This window comes from Equus quagga, chromosome 14 (genome assembly GCF_021613505.1).
Source record: "Equus quagga isolate Etosha38 chromosome 14, UCLA_HA_Equagga_1.0, whole genome shotgun sequence".
Classification (NCBI taxonomy): domain Eukaryota; kingdom Metazoa; phylum Chordata; class Mammalia; order Perissodactyla; family Equidae; genus Equus; species Equus quagga.
Genome location: NC_060280.1, coordinates 46,095,890 through 46,114,963, shown reverse-complemented (window position 1 = coordinate 46,114,963; position 19,074 = coordinate 46,095,890). Strand labels below are relative to the sequence as shown.

Genomic DNA, 19,074 nt, shown 5'->3' with positions numbered 1-19,074 from the left:
AGATTTTTATGTATCAAAATATACCAAAAAGAGAAGCCAAGAAGTGGAAAATACATGTGTAGCACAAATAAGTGACAGAGAACTAGTGCCCAAAGTATTAAGAACTCATAGAAATCAGTAAGAAAAAGATAGCAGACAGACTTGAACAGACACCTCACAAAAGAAGAAATCCAAACGGACAATAAACGTATGAAAGATTATTAGCAATCAAGGAAATGCAAATTAAGACCTATCACTATACACCCACAAGATGAGCCAAAATTGGAAAGTTGGACAACATCAAGAGTGGTGAGGTTATGGAACAAGAACTCTTTTCCTGCTGATGGCTGCACCTCTGCACATTTACAAGAATGTTCACAGTGGTATTATTTGTAATAGCCCCATACTGGAAACATAATTACTAGAATAAATCAATTATACGGTGTATTTTTACACAATGAAATTCTATGTAGTATACCACAGCTACACATAGTACACATTAAGTAGAAGGAAAAAGGCAAAACACAAAAGAACACATATAATTCATTTATATAAACATTTTGAACATTTAAATAAAGTTCAAAAATTGGCAAGACTATGCATTATCATTTAGAAATGAATACATAGGCATTTATTGAAATTTATTAGGGGGCTTTATATTTTATTAAATTTTGTAAATGTTCAATGTTTATTGAAAAGAGTATGTATTCTTTTAATTGAAGGATTTTATATACACACAAATGCAATATATAAATATAAATACATATATAAATATAGTAAGCATACCATGTCTATGAAGATAATGCATCAATGTTGTTAATTTGCTTGACAAATTAATTTAATTAATCTTAATTTGTCTGACAAAAATTTATGTTAAAAAAATTCCTGCCATGATTGCAGATTTGTCAGTTTCTCCTTTTAGTTCTCTATTTTTGCTTCATATTTTTCCAGACTATGTAGTTAGTTGTATATATGTTCATGACTGTAATGTTTTCCTAGTGGGTTTTTCTTTGTGATGCAATAAGATGCCTGCATTAATGTCCTTGTCAATGCTACTCTATTTAAAGAATACTTTTGCTGCTGTTGTTTAGAACTTGCATGGTATATCTCCTTTTATCCCTTTGTTTTCTATACTTTGTTTCGTTTTAACTGTTTTTTAATATGTTTGTTTTCAACTGTCTTGGTAATAATGGACTGGCCAGCTAGTGAGATAGCCATGTGCTCAGATTAGGTTAGAGCTGGTTATATTACAATATTCTCCAGTAACCTAGCCTGGCCCATCAGCATATTTCATTTTGAGGCTGTCTCCAGGAAATCATCTCTCTGGGCCCCACAGCATTTTTAAAATCAGCATTTTGTTGATAGAAGGCAAGTTACTTTATTTTTCTATTCTTTTCATTTGTCAAAATAGATTAAAGCATCAGTTTTTTATATTAGAAAATTGGTCATTTTCAGATTAAAAATTTAAAACAGATGTCATTATTGATATCACTTCATTTTTAAATGTGATTGCTGACTTATGACCATTGGGTTTTTTTCCTCTTTTTTCTTATTAAAAGCTTCAAAGAAGCATTTCCAAGCAAAATTTTCCCATTTTGTGGGCTGGTAACTTTGTAAATGAGGGGGTTTATCAGAATTGGAGAAGGGGATTCAGCTGAAAGAGGAGGGAGGTTGGATTCAATCGGAGCTGTGACTGGGTTGAGGGTGGGGCTGATTGAATTAGAATTTTGATGCTAAATATAGAGCCTGATAATCACATGATTTTCATTTAGAGATTCTTTCCTGAAAAGAAATCATCTTTCTGGGTCCTGATATTTCTTCATTTCAAATCTGGATTTCAGACTAGCAGAATATAAATTACTTTTTTCTTCTTTAAAATATGAAACATATTAAGGCAATATTTTTAACATCAAAATGTGATTTCTTTTTTCCTGTTAAAACTCACTCATTCATTCATTCATTCACTTATCAACTCCTTTGGAAAATGCTTACAGACACCTGCTGGTGCCAGGCACTGTTTCAGATGCTTGGCCTATGTCACTGGGCAAAACAAAGATTCCTGCCCTTGTAGAATTTATATTCTGCACAGGATAGGCAGAGAAAGAAATAATATAAACATAACTAAATTATATAGGATCACGGAAGATTTATGTGCTACATAAAAAAGGAAGTAGAGCTTGATAAGAGAGAGAAGGGCTGCAGGATGTTGGGGACCGGGGGGAAGATGGTTGCAACTTTAAATAGGGCTGTCATGGTCGGTTGAGCTCAGCTAACAAAGATTTCAATAAGACAGGAAAGTGTTTTTGGCCCAGAAAATAGCTAGTAGAAGGGCCCTAAGGCAGGAGCTCTGCTCAGACAACCCCAGGAAGGCATATAGCCCAGAAGCATGAGCAAGAGAGGAGGTCAACTAGGCAGACCCTTGTAGGTCACTGCAAGCACCTCTGACTTTCACTGTGAGGGAAATGGGAGGCCATGCCTCCCCAGTGACTGGATCCCCTTTTCACCCAATCTCATGCAATTGCATTAGTAATTTTTAAAAATTCCTGCCAATCTGATGCTGTAGTGTGATAATTCATTGTTTGTTTACTTTCATTTTCCTAATAGGAAGGTTGAGTGTCTTTCATGTTTGTTGTCTGTTTGGAATTGCTTTTTTGAATGGCCTGTTTATATTTTTTGCCCGTTTTTTTACTGGGTTGTTTGTATTTTTTATGTTATGTATGTTAGTAGTAGTAGTCCTAGTAGTAGTACCTTCTCATATGTTATAGGCATTACAGAATTTATCTGCTAATCTAGCATTTATCTTTTGACTCCATTTTGGGCACCTTCTGCCATAAAACTAAATTTTTATATAAATGAATTTTTAAAATTATTTCTTTTACAGCTCTTAGGTATTCTGCCTTGATCAAAAGGTCTTTACAAACCCTATGTTGTGCAAACAGACTTTTAAATTTTCTTTTTAGATTTTTATGGTTTCTCTTTTTCCTTTTGGGTGTTTAATTCAACTTGATGTAGTGCTTGTATAAGCTTTGAAGCTGTAATTCCTACATTACATCCTGCCATAAGAATAGCTAGTTTTGTAATCAGTTATTATAGAAAACATCTTTTTCACATTCACATACCTTTGTCATCTTAAAATGAAGGAGCATTTCTTCTTTCTTTTCTTTTTTGCTGAGGAAGATTTGCCCTGAGCTAACATTCGTTGCCAAGCTTCCTTTTTTTTCTGTTTTACATGGGCCACCACCACAGCATCACCATTAACAGATGGGTGGTATAGGTCTGCACCTGGAATCCAAACTCAGGCTTCCAGGGTGGAGAGCACCAAACTTAACCACTAGGTCACCAGGGCTGGCCCAAGGATCATTTTCTAAGGTTAAGATAAAGTACACCATGTCCAAGAGCTAATAAGAATGACCCAAGAGGTCCAGCCCCAGTGGCCTAGTGGTTAAGTTCAGCATGTTCTGCTTTGGTAGCCCGGGTTCAGTTCCTAGGCGTGGACATCACCACTCTGTTAGCAGCTATGATGTGCTGCTGGCCCATATACTAAAAAAAGAAAGACTGGTACGGATGTTAGCTCAGGGCAAATCTTCCTCAGCCAAAAAAAAGGGAAAAGAATGATCTGAAAGGGATGGGTTCATAGATTATGAGATAGGAAATACAGTAGGATGCAGTCACTAAGAAGGCTAGAGGGATAGGGACCCAGAGCATAAGGAAAGGGTTAGGGTCACCTCATCTCTCCTAACACATGGAAAGCTGAGGGTATGGGCACAGTCAAAGGCAGCTTGGTAGATCCACCAGGAGGGGAGATGAGGAGTCCTAGTTTAAGAATTTCTATTTTCCCAGGGAAGTCAGAAAATCACCCATTCCTGGGAAAGAGGATGAGGAGGAATAAAAGAGTGGAAGAGGTGTGTAGATTTGAGGAAATGGGAATGTGGGAAATCATATTATTGCAGAATGGGAAAATAAACAGGAAAGTATAAGAGGATTGGCAGGCAGAATTACGAGCCCAACTAGATTTTTGTGGTAATGGGTTTAAAATGAGAATTTTAGGGAGGTTACACATGATTTTTGCCAGCAAAGGTAGCTGATAGGGAGAATATTTAAGTTTGCAGTGAATTTACTTTTAGTTTCTTTTTCTAATACTTTCAAACCATTTAAGTCAAAAAGCTTCATAGTTTCCTTTTCTTATTAGTACTTTAAAATCACAAGTAAAAACTTTTTATTTTTCTTATTAATACTTTCAGACCACTTAAGTCAAAGCTTTTAATTTTGTGGCCTATGATCTCATATGTTGGAGTTAATGAAACTACAGGCATGGTTATTTAATCATGGTTGGTGATCAAAAGATTAAGTGGTGGGTTAGGAGTTAAACAAATTGGGGTAATTGACTCAGGGTTGATAAGGGCAGTTGGAACATAAAAACCAGGGGTAGATTCTATAATTATGTCACCACCTTGCCATTGTTACTTCATTCCTCCACTTCATAGTGCATCATTCATTCATTCATTCAACAAATACTTACTCAGCACCTATTATGTGCCAGGTACTGTTCTATATGCAGAGGATACACCAGTGAACAAGAGAGACAAGGTTCCTGCTCTCCTGGAACTTACGTTCTAATATAGGAAGATAGACAATAATAATAAAAATAATATTAATAATATTAATAACTAACATTTATTTAGCAAGTACTGTTTGCTGAGACAGTTCTAAGCACTTTACAAGTATTAATTCACTTAATCCTTAAAATAACATTATGAGGGACTAGAATTATCCCCATGTTATACATGAGGAATTTGAGGCCACAGAAAGGGGAAATAACTTGCCTAAGTTTACACAGCTAGGAAAGGCAGAACTGGAATTTGGAACTAAGACCATCAGGATGTAGATCCCATTTTCTCAATGACTTAGCTATGCTGCCTCTCAGACAAGAAACAAGGCAATAAACAAATAATGAACAGAATAAATTCAAGGAGTGTTTAGTACTTTAATAAAATAAAACAGGGTGATGGGATGGCACATATGTGTTGGAGGGGTAGAGGTTCAAATGTTGATGTCAGGGAAAACCTCACTGAAGAGCTGACATTTAAGCTGAGACTCGAAGGACGGTAACATAGTTACCTTGGGGCACAGACAGAAGAGAAAAAGCTACCTCGTTTGTGTAACAGAAATGCCTGTTGGCTGGGGCTAGAACTTAGTGTGCAAGAGAATGACTATTAGAAGTGAAGGCAGGGAGGTAGGCAGAAGCCAGACTCCATGGGGCCTCAGATGACATAAAGAAATTTGATTTTTATTCTAAGTGCAGTAGATTTTTATGCAGGAAAGTAATACTACCTGAGTCTTAATTTTAAAAGACCATTCTCACTGCTATATGCAAAACTGACTGTAAGACAAAAGTGGAGGTGGGAAGACCTATTAGGAAGCAATTATAATCCAGGTGGAAAATGGTGGTGGCTTGGACTAGGGTAGTGGCAGTGGAAGGAAATTTAGGGTATATTTTGAAAGCAGAATTAGCAAGACTTGCAACTGAACTGGATGTAAAGAGTGAAGGAAAAGGATTTAAGTAGGAGCCTTGGGATTTTCGTTTGAGTAATTGGTATGATAGTAGTGTCCTTTACTGAGATGTCCAAGACTGGGGGAGGAATACCTTCAGTAAGAAAAATTAAGACTTTCATCTTGAACTTTATGGGGGGAAAGACTGTTTCTACCTTTTTTTTTTTTCATTTAAAAGTTTCAAAGAAGGAGTTCTGGAAAAAAACCTTTTTAATCTTCAATTTTATGAGCTCTTTACATTTGAAACTTAAGTTGAGGGAGTTGAATTTTCATTTGTTTAACCAATATTTCTTGAGCATCTACTGTGGCCGAGGACCACGTGATGCGATACCAAGACCAAGCACACAAGACCCCTGCTCCCAGAGGGCTTTTTTCGGGGGAGAAAAAAGGGACGACTGGTGATTTTTTTCTTTTTCCTGTTCGTTGTCTTATTAAAACTTCACCTACCGCACGAGTAGCCATCTTATAACTGCATCTCGTGCTCCCTGTAGTTGGGCCCAGCGTTCTAAACGCTCGATGTCGGGTGAATAAAGAAATGAATCTCTAAGAGTGACGTCTCCCCCTCCCGCTAGAACTTAGGCTTTTGAAAAACTAAAAATTTTAACCAACAATACGAATACAACCTTTGTTTTGAAGGCTAATATTTTTGCAGGAATGGTACCTTTATAAAGATCGTGGTTGCCCCCGTACATATTTGTTCTTTCTTCATATCCAATTAAATGAAAACACTAGTTTTTCCGTAGCCCAACTCTCGGGGCTTGTTGGTCTAGCTCAGGAGAAAGGAAGCAGGAGCCGACGGGTTTAACAGTTGGGTGGAATCCTTCTCTACGCTCTCTCGCTAGCCGGGGACGTGGTGTCGGCTCCCCGGGGCTTCCCGTCCACGCAGTACCGGAATGAAGGAGTCTGGGAGGGGGTCGGGGAAGGGAAAGACGGGAGAGACATTAAGTAATTGGTTCTTGGCGGTATAAAATTATGTTTAGGCTCTACTCTAAAGCACCGATTTCAAACGCCCGCCCCCTGGGCCGTTTCTGCCCCGCCCCTTGTTGTCGTCACGCCGACTTCCACTTTGGCCTCCGCGGATTGGTCGCTGCCTCCGCCGCTGAAGCGCGACTGAAGAGCTCGGGGTTTGCTTCCGGGTCTTGGGTCTCGGCCCTGCGCGCAGAGCTTTCTGGGAGCCCAGAGTCGTAATGGTGTCTGTATGATTTGCGGAGGCTGCTGCTTGGGACCTCGGCCAACGTGAGCGGCAGGAGGATCGCGGATTGTCTCTTTATCTGACTGGGGCAGGAAGGGGCGGTCGGAGTCGCAGTCGGCGGTGGAGAGGCCCCGGAGCGGTGGACGGGTGGCGGACCCCAGCGGCTCTCGGGCGCTTCCAGCATCCCGGGCCGGGCGCGGAGAGGGCAGCGTGAAGGCCGCTCTGCAGACGGCGTTCAGCAGGGTGGGGGCCCCACCACCCGCCGCGGAGCCGGGCGTGGGGAAAGAGTCCGAGAGTTCCTGGTGACACCCCGAAGGCGAGCTCCTGGGAGACAGGAGTGACTATCCTGTCGGGTGTGGGAGGCGGCGGCGCCCCCAGTGGCCTGTTTCTCCCTCTCTGGATACGTCCATTTTTCTTGTTTGAAAATGTAGTGTGCCAGTTCCGTAGCTTCCCCACACGCTTGCTTTTCCAATGCTAACGGGCTTTTAGTGGATTCATCTGCTATGCAGTATTCTTTTGGCTGCTCAAAACCAAAAGGAACAGGTCTCTGATTTTTGGTTTATCAGAATCCTTTGCAAGTGAGGTTCCTGTTTTTTGAGCATTGCGTAACTTATAACCTGCAAAAGATCTAATTTATCTGATGATGACTGCTGTAAGAGAAAATTAGATCAAAAAAAGGATGTTGGAGAATTTTGATTATGTAACTGTCATTGAAGTTTGGCACAGTTTCACTCAGTTAACTTAGTGATTTTTAAAAATTTTTTTTTGTTTTTGTAGTTACTAGCCTATTTTCTGTTGTGTGAGGTTTAGATAAAATCCAAACCTTAGGGAGTCTGGTGAAGGAAGGTTGAGCTGAGAATTTTTAAAACTCAGTCACAGCAGTACTGTATGTTACAAGGCTTTAACATGTTAAGTCTCATAATTTTCGTAGTAATCCTATGGGGAATATTCCCATTCCACAGAAACTTAAGCTAGGTGATTTGCCCAAGGCCACAGAGCTGGAAGGAGAACAGGAACACAAACTCCCATCTTCATGATGGAATTTTTTGCACTAAATAAGAGCTAAGAAGCCGTATTCCTTGTACTCTCTGAGCCTCATTATTTGTTTTCTTGAGAACTTCTGTTTGAGATTATTTAAGTAAATTTTGGAGAATGAGTTTCGGAAAATGTTTCACAAGGATGGACAGTGATTAATACTTTATAAAATGAGAGTTTGTCGTATTGGAAATAACTTGATACTGTTTTTCTTCAAAGTGTAAAAGATGACAACAGCAGCTAGGCCAACTTTTGAACCTGCGCGAGGTGGGAGAGGAAAAGGAGAAGGTGATTTGAGCCAACTCTCAAAGCAGTATTCAAGCCGAGACCTACCTTCTCATACAAAGATAAAATACAGGTAATGAAGACTTTTTGTTTGTTTGTTTACAAAGCAAGACCAAATCTGTTAAATGGCATGGTCATGAGATACTAGCATGTTTGGGTTATATCACTTAAATTATCTATTTTCCTAGGAGTAGAATTCAATAGAGTATTTAACAGTAGAATTATGCTCCATGACTGTAAAATACTACTAGATATTTCTTATGTAGAAATTCCTACTAACTAGGGATTTCCATGTGTAGATGAAACAATAACTAATACATTACCTGAGAGGGACCAAGCACTATCAACATTAATCAGTATGAGATTAAAAGTTTACAATAACAGTGAGCCAGCCTTGATGGCCTGGTGGTTAAAGTTCAGCATGCTCTGCTTCAGTGGCCCAGGCGTGTTGCCGGGTGTAGAACCACACCACTCATCTCTCAGTATCCATGCCGTGGTTGTGGCTCACATAGAAGAACTAGAAGGACCTACATCTAGAATATACAACTATGTACTGGGGCTTTGGGGAGGGGGAAAAAAAGAGGAAGATCGGCAACAAGTGTTAGCTCTGGGCAAATCTTTCCCAGCAAAAAAAAAAGGTGTTACAGTAATGAGCCCTGAGTTGACATGACACGCTAACAAAAAGTAAAGATGTTTTAATCAATCTGCAGCCTTAGTATGGGAAAATATGTGTTTCAGTTTGGGCTTCTTGAAATGTTGGAAACATCACAAAGATGCCTGTTAGTAACCTTCAGATTAGGGTAATGATCTTGTCCAGTTCCCTCTTATGCTTGAGGGACTCAAGGACACAGTTGCTTTTTGTGAGTTGTCTTCCATTGCTACAGCCACGTGTTTCTTTAGTAACATTTTGCCCTCATTTGTTTCTACTTTAGACAGACCACTCAGGATGCCCCTGAGGAGGTTAGGAACCGTGACTTTAGGAGAGAGTTGGAAGAGAGAGAGAGAGCTGCTGCAAGAGAAAAAAATAGAGATCGCCCAAACCGAGGTACCAACACTGCCCCAGACATTTTTCTCATAAAATTATGTTGACAATTGTTTTTCTTTCATTCACTAATTAGGTTAATATTTGTGTTTGCTGTAAAATTGGTGAGAGCTGTGACACTTCCTCAAATGATTAGATTAGAGATGATAATGAGGTTGATTCCAGTTTCATCGTTTTATGCTTCTGTATTAAAAGGCACAGGGTGATCTGGAGATGTTCAGCAGCCCTTGTTTCAGTTCAGATCAAGTTTTTGACTGTTTACAGTGGCCAGACTTTTTGAGGCCCCATGGTTCTACTATGAGGTTCTCCTATTTTCTTACTGGCTATTGGAAGACATCTAGGGGCATCAGTTATAATACCTTTTTTATATTTTCAGCATATGTAAACTATTCCCTAAATTTCCTGAGAGAAGCTACAGTTCCCATGTTAAAATCAGTACTTTCATGAAATTCATTCAACAAATATTTACCAAGGCTTATTTGCCAGGCTGTGGTTCTGAACCCTGCTGTCATGATGCCTGTAGTCTAAGCTCTTTGTGCCCACAGGTCCCTAGAATGTTGTGAGAAATGCAGTGTTTGTTTTAGTAAGCGAAATGATGTTTGTTTTTCCGCAGAACATACAACCTCCTCTTCAGTATCAAAGAAGCCTCGGTTAGACCAGATTCCCGCTGCCAACCTCGATGCGGACGATCCTCTAACAGATGTATGTTTTGTTTCCTCCCTTCATCTCCATATAGTAATTTATTTATCATGTTTTTTGAAATACTTTTTTTATTCTTTTGGCTTTAAGAAGCGTCCTACATTTGTTTTTACTTGCTGTTAGTCAAATGTAGCCCTGACTTCAGTGCTAAACTTCATAGTTGATTTTAAAACAAAAAGTATTATTTTCTGGTTAATTAAACCTCAAGAACAAGTTTCATCTCCAGACAACCAAATAAGTAGTCTGTTAAAGGATGTGCTTCCCCAAAAGTAATTTCCTATATTAAATCCTGGAGATTGACTACCATATTACACACTTCCGGAGGGCATTCTTCGTCCTCGGCTCTCAATAACACCCCCTAGATTTGGACCCAGGGGCCTTTCCACATTAAACACCAAAGATGCTCCCTCCTGATGAGCACTACACTTAATGGCTCCCTCTATGCTTAGGGAGGAAGTGAGCTAAGTGGAAGGTTTTTAGGATTAGTGCTTCAGTTAACATTAAAATTCAGTGGAACCCTACAGTGTGTAATTAATTTGCAGTTTTCTACATACAGTGGAAAAATCTGAGCAACTTTTCATGGGTAGCATCTAACTAAGCACATACATCAGCAGTTAGTCTAAAGTTGACAGATTGAATTAAATAAACTCAATAATTAACTAAAGGGAACCCAGTTTTAAGCGAGATCTAATGTTTGTTCATCTGAAATTATTCTGAGAATTTAGCACCCTTTTTTGGACTTTTGATTATCCTTACTTCCTAGTTTAAAGTTTTGAACTATGTAAAATTATTTGACTCTCAGGGTGATACACTGTGTACATATGTACTGTGTATCTGTGTAAAGTATTCCTTTTCTGACTTTAGGGCTTTTCTCATGTAAATTCCTGTTTAATCATGTAAATTTAAAACATACTTTTTTATACTATTTGCCATTATAATCTCTCCAACACATCAGGCGTTGACATTTTACTGAGAATTCATAAGCTTTTTTGTGGAGTTTTGTTTTTTGGTTGGTAGTTGATTTAAATCATATTTAGGTGCATTTTATTTCCCAGTAGGAAAATTAATCCTCTCCCAAAGATTTGGTAAGTGCAGTATTTATGGGAGAGTATGAATAATGTGCATTTTCTCTCTGATCTCCTGGGCCATCACCTTTCTTTTTCAGGAGGAAGATGAAGATGAAGATTTTGAAGAGGAGAGTGATGATGATGATACTGCAGCTCTTCTTGCAGAACTGGAAAAAATTAAAAAAGAAAGAGCCGAAGAGCAGGCCAGAAAGGTAAAATCAAAGTATTAAATATTTACATCTTCCTCCATCTTCTCACATATACTAAACTAGAAATATTTTTAATTCAGGTAATATTAGAAATCGTCCTTGCCATGTCTAGATACAGCACCTGTAGATCTATAAATCTGATTATTTTTGTGGCATCCTAAGTCTCCTGGTTATGTTAGAAATGCTCTTCAAATAGTTCAGACACACCTAATAATACTCATCAAATCGCTCTTCATTCACTTAATTGTTCATTTGTTTAGCAGACATTTGGTCAGTATCTACTAAGTGTCAGAAGAATCAAAGACAATTAAGATATGGTCATGGCCTACAAACAAGCCACAGAATAATAAGGTCATCTGTATCTCTCTCTTTGTCTTGTGCTCCCTGCCTTCTGTCCAGGCACTTGTTAATGCAGTCTGTCAATAGATTTTATATAACCTAGGGCAATTCACATAACTTCCCCAAGTGCCCACAGTCTCTCCCTTTCTACAATGGAAGAAAACTATGTCTAACTCAAAGATAGTTATAAGGATTAAATAGGATCCATAGTACTTACCTTTAAACTTTGAGTGAATTACCCTAGTAGTAACAATAAGAGATGAAACTGGGGAGGCATGAGCAGGTCAGAGCATCAGAGGTTTGTAAACCAATGCTAAAGGAGTTTGGACTCTGTTTTGAAGGATATGAGAAGCTAGTTGATTTCAGCAGGAGATTGATAAGATTGGATAGAGATTTTAGAAGGATTATTCTGGCAGAAATATGGAGGGTGGATTAGAAAGAACTGATTTAAAGGCTGTTCCAATCCTGCTCACATGCAGCTATGAGAATCTTGCATAATTGGAATTGAAAGAAGTGAACAGTTGCTGATAGAGCTATCAAGAAGGGGCAATTGACCAGATAAAGTGACTGATTGGATATGACAGCAAAGATGACCCCCAGTTTCTGGGTAACTGTTGGTGCCATGCACTAATACAGGGAATGCAGAAGGATGGGAGAGAAAAGAGATGAGTTCTTTTTGGAACATGTTGAATTTGACATGCTATGAGACCTTCAAGTATGGATATCTGCCTGCTTTCGAATAGAACAGCTCAGCTCTGTTTTATGGGCTTTTGTGGAAGATTTCATTTGGGCCAAGAATTGTTCTGTTGAAAAAAAGAAGGAAAGAACCAGCCCTGATGGCCTAGTGGTTAAAGTTGAGTGCTCTCACCAGTTCGGCAGCCCAGGTTGGTTTCCCTGTCGCAGAACCACACCACCCGTCTGTCAGTTGTGATGCTGTGGCGGCAGCTCACATAGGAGAACTAGAAGGCCTTACAACTGTGATATACAGCCACGCACTGGGGCTTTGGAGAGAAGAAAAAAAAAGAGGAAGATTGGCAACAGGTGTTAGCTCAGTGTGAGTCCTTCCCTGCAAAAAAAAGAAAAAGGGGAAAAAGACTTGGGTAACTGACCACTGTAGGTTACTGCAAGGAATCTAGGGAAGTAGAAGACTGCTGGAATTCAGACTGGAAGAAGAAAAATAGTTTAAATACAATTCTCATCAAAGTTTGGCATAGGATAGCAAAATTCCTATAATAGCTTATAATTTTTATGTCTAATTTTGCAAAATCAAATAATTAAAAGAACTTTTCTGATATCACTTGCACACCACTAGAGGGCAGTTGTTCTATTCCAGGTTCGTTTGGCTTGCCGAACAGTTCTGGATACATAAAGAGACAAGCGATTTAAATGCATTTCGTTGACGCTTAGGGAGGATAAACACTTTAGACCAAAGATCTTACAATTTTGTGAGGTTCATCTAATCTCTTTGTACAAAAATGTCTTGGTGTTTCTTGGGGCTGAATGACAGTTTTATTTCTTTTGTCCCTGTTTCCCTTTCTGGTTTTCTAGTGGCTGATTTTTGAAGTGTCCCGAAATAACATTTTCAAACCAGTCAGCCTATGTCAGGGGCTAGGAAACTGTCTGTAAAGGGCCAGATAGTAAATATTTTAGGCTTACGGGCAATACAGTCTCTGTTGCAGTTGTTCAGCTCTGCTTGTTCTAGCACGAAAGCAACCATCGACAACACATAAATGAATCGGTGTGACTATGTTCCAGTAAAATTTTATTTACAAAACCAGGGTGGTTTAGATTTGACCTGCAGGCCATTGACTGTTGTTAGCCTGTGTTCATGAAGCGTAATGTGCCTGGTACTTGAATATGCAAAGAGTTGCCACCTTTTTTTTCCAGTGCTAAGTGTGGCAATTAGCCAGTTATTCTAAAGGAAATAATGTTCCAAACATAAAATGGCCAGGACCACTAACATCATTATTATAGGTTTGCATGCATTCTATACTTGTGTTCCTATTTCCATAGCATCTCAGAGAAGTGTCTTTTCACTTTCAGCATCAATATAATTTGTTAAAAATAAATGTATCATTTTTAGAAAGCTGTCTTTTCTTACTCTTATGTTGGATGTTCCTGACTTTATTTGCTTAAGGTCTAAGCAGTGACCTAAAGGAATTTCACTGTTTGTTTCCCTGAAAATTGCATTTTCTTACCTCCCAGTTATTTGGCCTCATAAAAAAGAAATCCACTGTTCACACTGGGATATTAAAGTATCATTAACCTGTATAGGAAATTAGGTTATTTTTCCAAGTGGTCTAACACTTTGTTAGGTTCATTTTAAATTGACTTCCAGAAAGTGTCTTTTTTCTTGATCTATTAATCTGTTATCCCCCAAATGGCAAATTGGGATTTATCTTTGGTTTAAGATAACATGGAATCAGCTAGATCTAGGACTTACGGCTAAGGATTTTAGACGTTTTATATTCCTAATTCTAAGAATGAAACTGCTGTTGATTCGAGTTCAAAGAGGTTAATGCTAATAAAAGTGTAGAAAGACAAGCTTATAACTGATGCAGGATGAGAGGTATAAAAATAAGTCAGGGGCCGGCCTGGTGTAGAGCGGTTAAGTGCACACGTTCTGCTTTGGCAGCCCAGGGTTCACTGGTTCCGATCCCGGGTGCGGACATGGCACGGCTTGGCACACCATGCTGTGGTAGGCGTCCCATGTATAAAGTAGAGGAAGATGAGCACGGATGTTAGCTCAGGGCCAGTCTTCCTCAGAAAAAAGAGGAGGATTGGTAGCAGTTAGCTCAGGGCTAATCTTCCTCTAAATAAATAAATAAAATAAAATAAAATAAGTCTGTAGCAATAAAGCATAACAAAATTGATAAACCTCAGGTAAATTAGTAGAAATGCATGTTGACTGAATATAATTTTTTATGTGATAGTTTGTCTTATTTTAGGAGATGTTTCTTGGTTAATAATAACTTGTCACCACTCCTAGAGATACAAGTTTACATTGTTAGTAATTCAAAATAAAATTATTTTTAATCACAGTTATGTATAGCCATTTTTTAAAAATTGAGTAATAGCTTTGCTAAATGAGTCTTTCTGATATTTAATACGTTCTTAAATTATTAGAATATGTTTATTGGTGTACTCTCTTAAAATAAATTTTATGTGTGCTTTGAGTAAGAGAATAGATTTAAGTATGCATCTTAAGAATTTCTGAATCAGAAGAGACCAATGAATATATGATGGCAAATATGAAATATATATAACAAAAATACCAAATTATTTTGACAAGTGAGACTTTTCTGGTATCTCTTAAAAACAAACAAAAAACAACACTACCTTGAGGCTTATCCCATCTCCCACATAAAATCCTTAACAGTCTTTTAAAATATGGGCTATATCAGAAGATTGATACTGGAGTTAATATAACTAAATTTGAATTTTCCCCTGTCATTGAAAGGAACAAGAACAAAAAGCTGAAGAAGAGAGGATTCGTATGGAAAACATTCTGAGTGGAAACCCTCTCCTTAACCTCACTGGCCCATCCCAGCCTCAGGCCAACTTCAAAGTTAAAAGAAGGTACTATACAGTAATGGGTTGGCGATATGTATACACACAGAGTATGAGTTTTATAGCAAACAGTATTATGTAGAGCTTCTAAAATCCCAGTTTTTCCTGATATTCTTTTTTTTTAATCAGAGTTTGAAATAATGGAACAAGGAGAATGAAAGAAAATAAACTTATTTTCAATAGATATTTACAGTAACCAGCTGCATACCAGATATTGTTCTAAGCTCTAGAGACTGAGCAATGCACTGAGCCCTTAACCCTACAAAGCTTACATTTTAGGTGTATGTGTCAAGGGTCCCCAAGACCACCCTCCGCGTTCGGACACTCACTAGAAGGACTCCGGACTCAGCATATAGTTGTACTTACGACTAATGTAGTAAAGATACACAGCCAGATCATAAAGGGAAAGGCACTGAAGGGATCCATGTGCACGCTTCCTTATGCTCTGTCCCTCCCATGAGGGGTCACACAGAGCATGTTCTTTCCCCTAGCAGTGAATATACAGCTTCATGTCTGTGGTGTTTCTGCCCAGGGAAGCCCATTAGAGACTCCATGCCCAAGGTTTTTATTGGGAGCCAGTCATATAGGCAACCTCTGCCTAGCACATACCAAAATCTAGACTCCCCAGAAGGAAAGCAGGTGTTGAGCATAAACCACATTATTTGTTCAAAGAGTTTAGTCACAGTCTAGGGGAGAGGATTCCTGAAATCCAAGTTTCCAAATGCCAGCCAAGGGCTGACCTTGCAAGCGGGCCTTTCTAAGCATAGCAGTCTCAGTCCTGCCATCCGAACTCTTTTCTGTACGGTGTGTTTGTTTGGAATGGTGAAGTAGAGGCTGAAGAGGGAGAGAGTAGAAACAGTAAATACTGTATATGGTACTTTGGATAGTGATATGTAGGAAAATCAAACAGAAAAGCATATAGGAAGTGCTGAGTGGGAGGGAGGTTAGTTGGTATTTTATATAAGTGATCAAGGAACCCTGTAGGCTTAACTGTTAAACCATATCTATTATTTCTTCCTGCCTCCCGTGCTACCATCTGGAGTGATGTGGTACCCATAACTGGTTTCCCGTTGCATGCTCCCCACCGTCTCCATCCCCACCCCCAGTTTTTTCTTAACACAGCAGCATCATGGTCCTTTTAAAGTGAAAGATGACAACCTCCTGTTGTAAACTGTTCAGCGGCTTCCTAACTCATTCATTGTAAAAACTCGAGTCCTTACAATGGCAACAGTGTAGTCAAGGAAGGATTTGCTGGGAAGGTGACATTTTATCCAAGGTATTTGACCTGAGTAATTGAAAGGCTAGAGATGGGGAAGAATGTAAACTGAGGTTGGGGGTGGGGGAGGTGGCATATTTAAGACACAGTGAGTTTGGGATGTTATATGCATCTGGGTGGAAATGTTGAATAGGTAGCTTGATACACAGTTCTGGAGTTAGTCCAGGTTAGAGGTAGTGAGTTTGGGAGCTGTCAACTTAGAGAAGTCGTCTAAAGCCTCGAAGACTAGATGAGATTACCTAGGGAATGAGTATAGCTAGAGAGAAGTCAGAGGACTGAGCCTGGGATAATGCTGAGAGCTTGGGTAGGGGATTAGCTATCAGTGCCTGGAACAGTGCCTGGTATGTACTGGGTGCTCAGTAAATCTTGACTGAGTGGCTTTTGAGTGAAAAAACTAGGCTGAGAAGGAGCAACCAGTGAGGAAGGAGGAGAACCAGAAGAGATGGGTGGGTGTCTTGGAAGCCAAGCAAGCAAAGCGTTTCAAGGAGGCGCTGATTATCTGGGTCCAGTATCGGTGACAGGGTGAGCAGAGTGAGCTCTGCGAAGTGGCCGTTGCATTAGCAGTGTGGAAGAGCAGTTTTGATGTTGAGAAGGAGGGGCTGAAAGCCTGTTGGCAGTGAGTTGAGAGAGTGGAAAGAAAAAACAACATCGATTGTATTTATATTAAACTATATAGCTTATTCTTCTGCCTTGATTGGATGCAGATGGGATTGTTTGGAGATGGCAACGTGTCTTAATATGCAGGTCACGCTTGCCCTGGCTCTGCTCGGCTGTTCACATTTCCCTGTGCTGCACCAGCGAGGACTTTACTGTTTTCCAAAGATGGCCGCCCTCGTTCTTTGCTTCCTTTTCCACATGCAGTTTCCTCTGGCATGCATACACGCACACACACATCATATGGGCTTGCGTTTTTATATAGATTTGTGAGAGTATATATATTACATATGTGGGTTTGTGTTTTACATGCTAGGTGATATTTTGAAATCATACTCATTATTTTCTAGAAAACATATTTTGTAGCCCATCCATGGGGTTTTTTATGTTTACATGTTATGAAATCAAACCAGAAGAATCCAACCGGCGTCCTGCCCTATCCCCAACTGCTGCTTCCCTCTGGTCAGTGTGGATGTGGCCAGTACATGAGCCTTGATTGTTAGACCCCAGTAGTTTCTTCTCCTTCTGTTGTCCTAAAACGTCAATACTTACACCTGAAACTAATATAATACGGTATGTCAATGACACCTCAATAAAAAGCCAACCAAAAAGATGTGAACACTACAGTGGATGATTACTAAATGTTAACTGGTGAAACATTTTATAAATCCTTGAAACCACATAATCTAAACAACAGTAAATTGGTCACTTATCATCTAGAGCTTCTATTAATCATGGTAGTGCCAGGTGCTGCCACTCTGATTTAGATCTGAAAACACTAAATATTTATGCAAGTAAAATGTATGTAGTTTCTGCTTTTTAACTCAGTTTCATACACTGGAGAAATAAGAAGATGGTTTTGTATGTTCTAAATGGGAATTGCCTTTCCTGCTATAATAAAGCAAGATGATAACCTGTTAAGAATTTCTTTATTCTTTGGGGTGTACTTGCTGCATTGAACCACGTACATGTTGAGCATCATTCTGTAATGACTACGCTTTGCAGTTCACACGGTGTTCTCGTCTCCTGATAAACAAGCATTATAAGAGTGTTCTGTTTCCTTTTTTTCCTTCAGGTGGGATGATGATGTTGTTTTCAAGAACTGCGCAAAAGGTGTAGATGATCAGAAGAAAGACAAAAGATTTGTAAATGATACGCTGCGATCTGAATTTCACAAAAAGTTCATGGAGAAATATATTAAATAGTACAGTTTTATGTGCTTAATGAAAGACTGTAAAATGTAAACGATCATTCTGACTTTATTTCAGTTAGTTTTTTTTTTCTCTTTCCCCTTACCTTAATTGTGTATAGGCTTCCCTAATTTTAAGTTCCAAAATATCTTTTCCTTTATTGATACCTTATTTGATAAGGACTTGGGAATTGGTATAACCCAGCTTCCATTCTCTGAATGTTTCCAGTAATATGTTTTCTTTTCAATATGGGAAAGGGAATCTGCTTGTAATAAATATTTTTAATAATCTAAATAACGTATCTATGTCCCCAACTTTCTTGTTGAAATGTATGCAGCTTATAAAACATGGCATATTTTCTTTTGTATATTGTATTTCTTTGTGCACTAATTTTTTCCCCTCATTTCTCTACATTCATCTAAGTTCAGTTAATTCATGATATCTAATCTGTGTTTTTTAAGAGTGTGAGGAAAGATTAAAGGGATTCTGTTTTGGACCACATGTTGGTATGGAGGAGTGTCATCAATCAGGAAGCACCTAAGAGTGTCAGAGGAGCGTGGGGTAGCTCTCCCTTCTGCAGGCACTGCTTCCCTTCTCTTGGCGCAAGACAAGGGCTCCTTCAGCATGTCTAGAAGCATGAGGCACTCACTGTGTTCTGGATATTCAGCTGCCATCTGTCTGTTGAATGAAATAGTTTGAACACTGACACACATTAGTTGCAAAGCCTAGGAAAGTTTAGCATCAAACAGCACATGAAATAAAACCTTTGCAAATAGGATTTTGTTTGTTTGTTATCTTGGAGGGTATGTCTTTGGTAAGCGGGAGTGTCTGCACAGCTGGGAAATGAAGCTTTCCTAAACCTGGACTATGATTTTAAGGATGTCACTTTGATAGAAAATTTGGGACCAGAAATTGAGCCCTCTACAGATAGAGACCCATTCATAGGATTCCTCGGCTGTGAATGATCTTGAGCTTGGTAAAGTTAAA

At 39.0% G+C, this 19,074-nt stretch overlaps 1 protein-coding gene and 1 long non-coding RNA gene across 4 annotated transcripts in view; one reads left to right on the top strand and one right to left on the bottom strand.

Annotated features, from left to right (window-relative positions):
- Positions 1-6,473, bottom strand: part of LOC124251958 (uncharacterized) — a 30,939-nt gene extending 24,466 nt beyond the window's left edge. The window contains exons 1-2 of the long non-coding RNA XR_006891886.1: positions 6,191-6,473; positions 4,499-4,592 (exon numbers count right to left, since the gene is read on the bottom strand). This is a non-coding gene — a long non-coding RNA (uncharacterized LOC124251958). The remainder of the gene's footprint in view (positions 1-4,498; positions 4,593-6,190) is intronic.
- Positions 6,474-6,626: 153 nt separating this feature from the next.
- On the top strand, positions 6,627-18,865 carry CWC15 (CWC15 spliceosome associated protein homolog). Of its 3 annotated transcripts, none has more exons than XM_046638062.1 (7): positions 6,627-6,765; positions 7,976-8,114; positions 8,974-9,086; positions 9,697-9,785; positions 10,948-11,061; positions 14,858-14,976; positions 17,973-18,865. In XM_046638062.1, exons 2-7 carry the CDS (start codon positions 7,984-7,986, stop codon positions 18,100-18,102), a joined length of 696 nt encoding a protein of 231 aa, XP_046494018.1. In that variant the 5' UTR covers positions 6,627-6,765; positions 7,976-7,983; the 3' UTR covers positions 18,103-18,865. The 3 variants fall into 3 exon arrangements, with proteins under 3 accessions (XP_046494018.1, XP_046494017.1, XP_046494016.1); XM_046638061.1 differs by having other exon boundaries at positions 6,719-6,964; XM_046638060.1 differs by having other exon boundaries at positions 6,719-7,037.
- The last annotated feature ends 209 nt before the right edge of the window (positions 18,866-19,074 follow it).

Excerpts from the sequence above, each read along its gene's own strand:
- CWC15 (XM_046638062.1), top strand. The coding sequence starts at position 7,984 with ATGACAACAGCAGCTAGGCCAACTTTTGAACCTGCGCGAGGTGGGAGA. Across the intron at positions 9,087-9,696 it reads TAGAGATCGCCCAAACCGAG|AACATACAACCTCCTCTTCA; the intron begins GTACCAACACTG and ends GTTTTTCCGCAG. Across the intron at positions 9,786-10,947 it reads CGGACGATCCTCTAACAGAT|GAGGAAGATGAAGATGAAGA; the intron begins GTATGTTTTGTT and ends TTTCTTTTTCAG.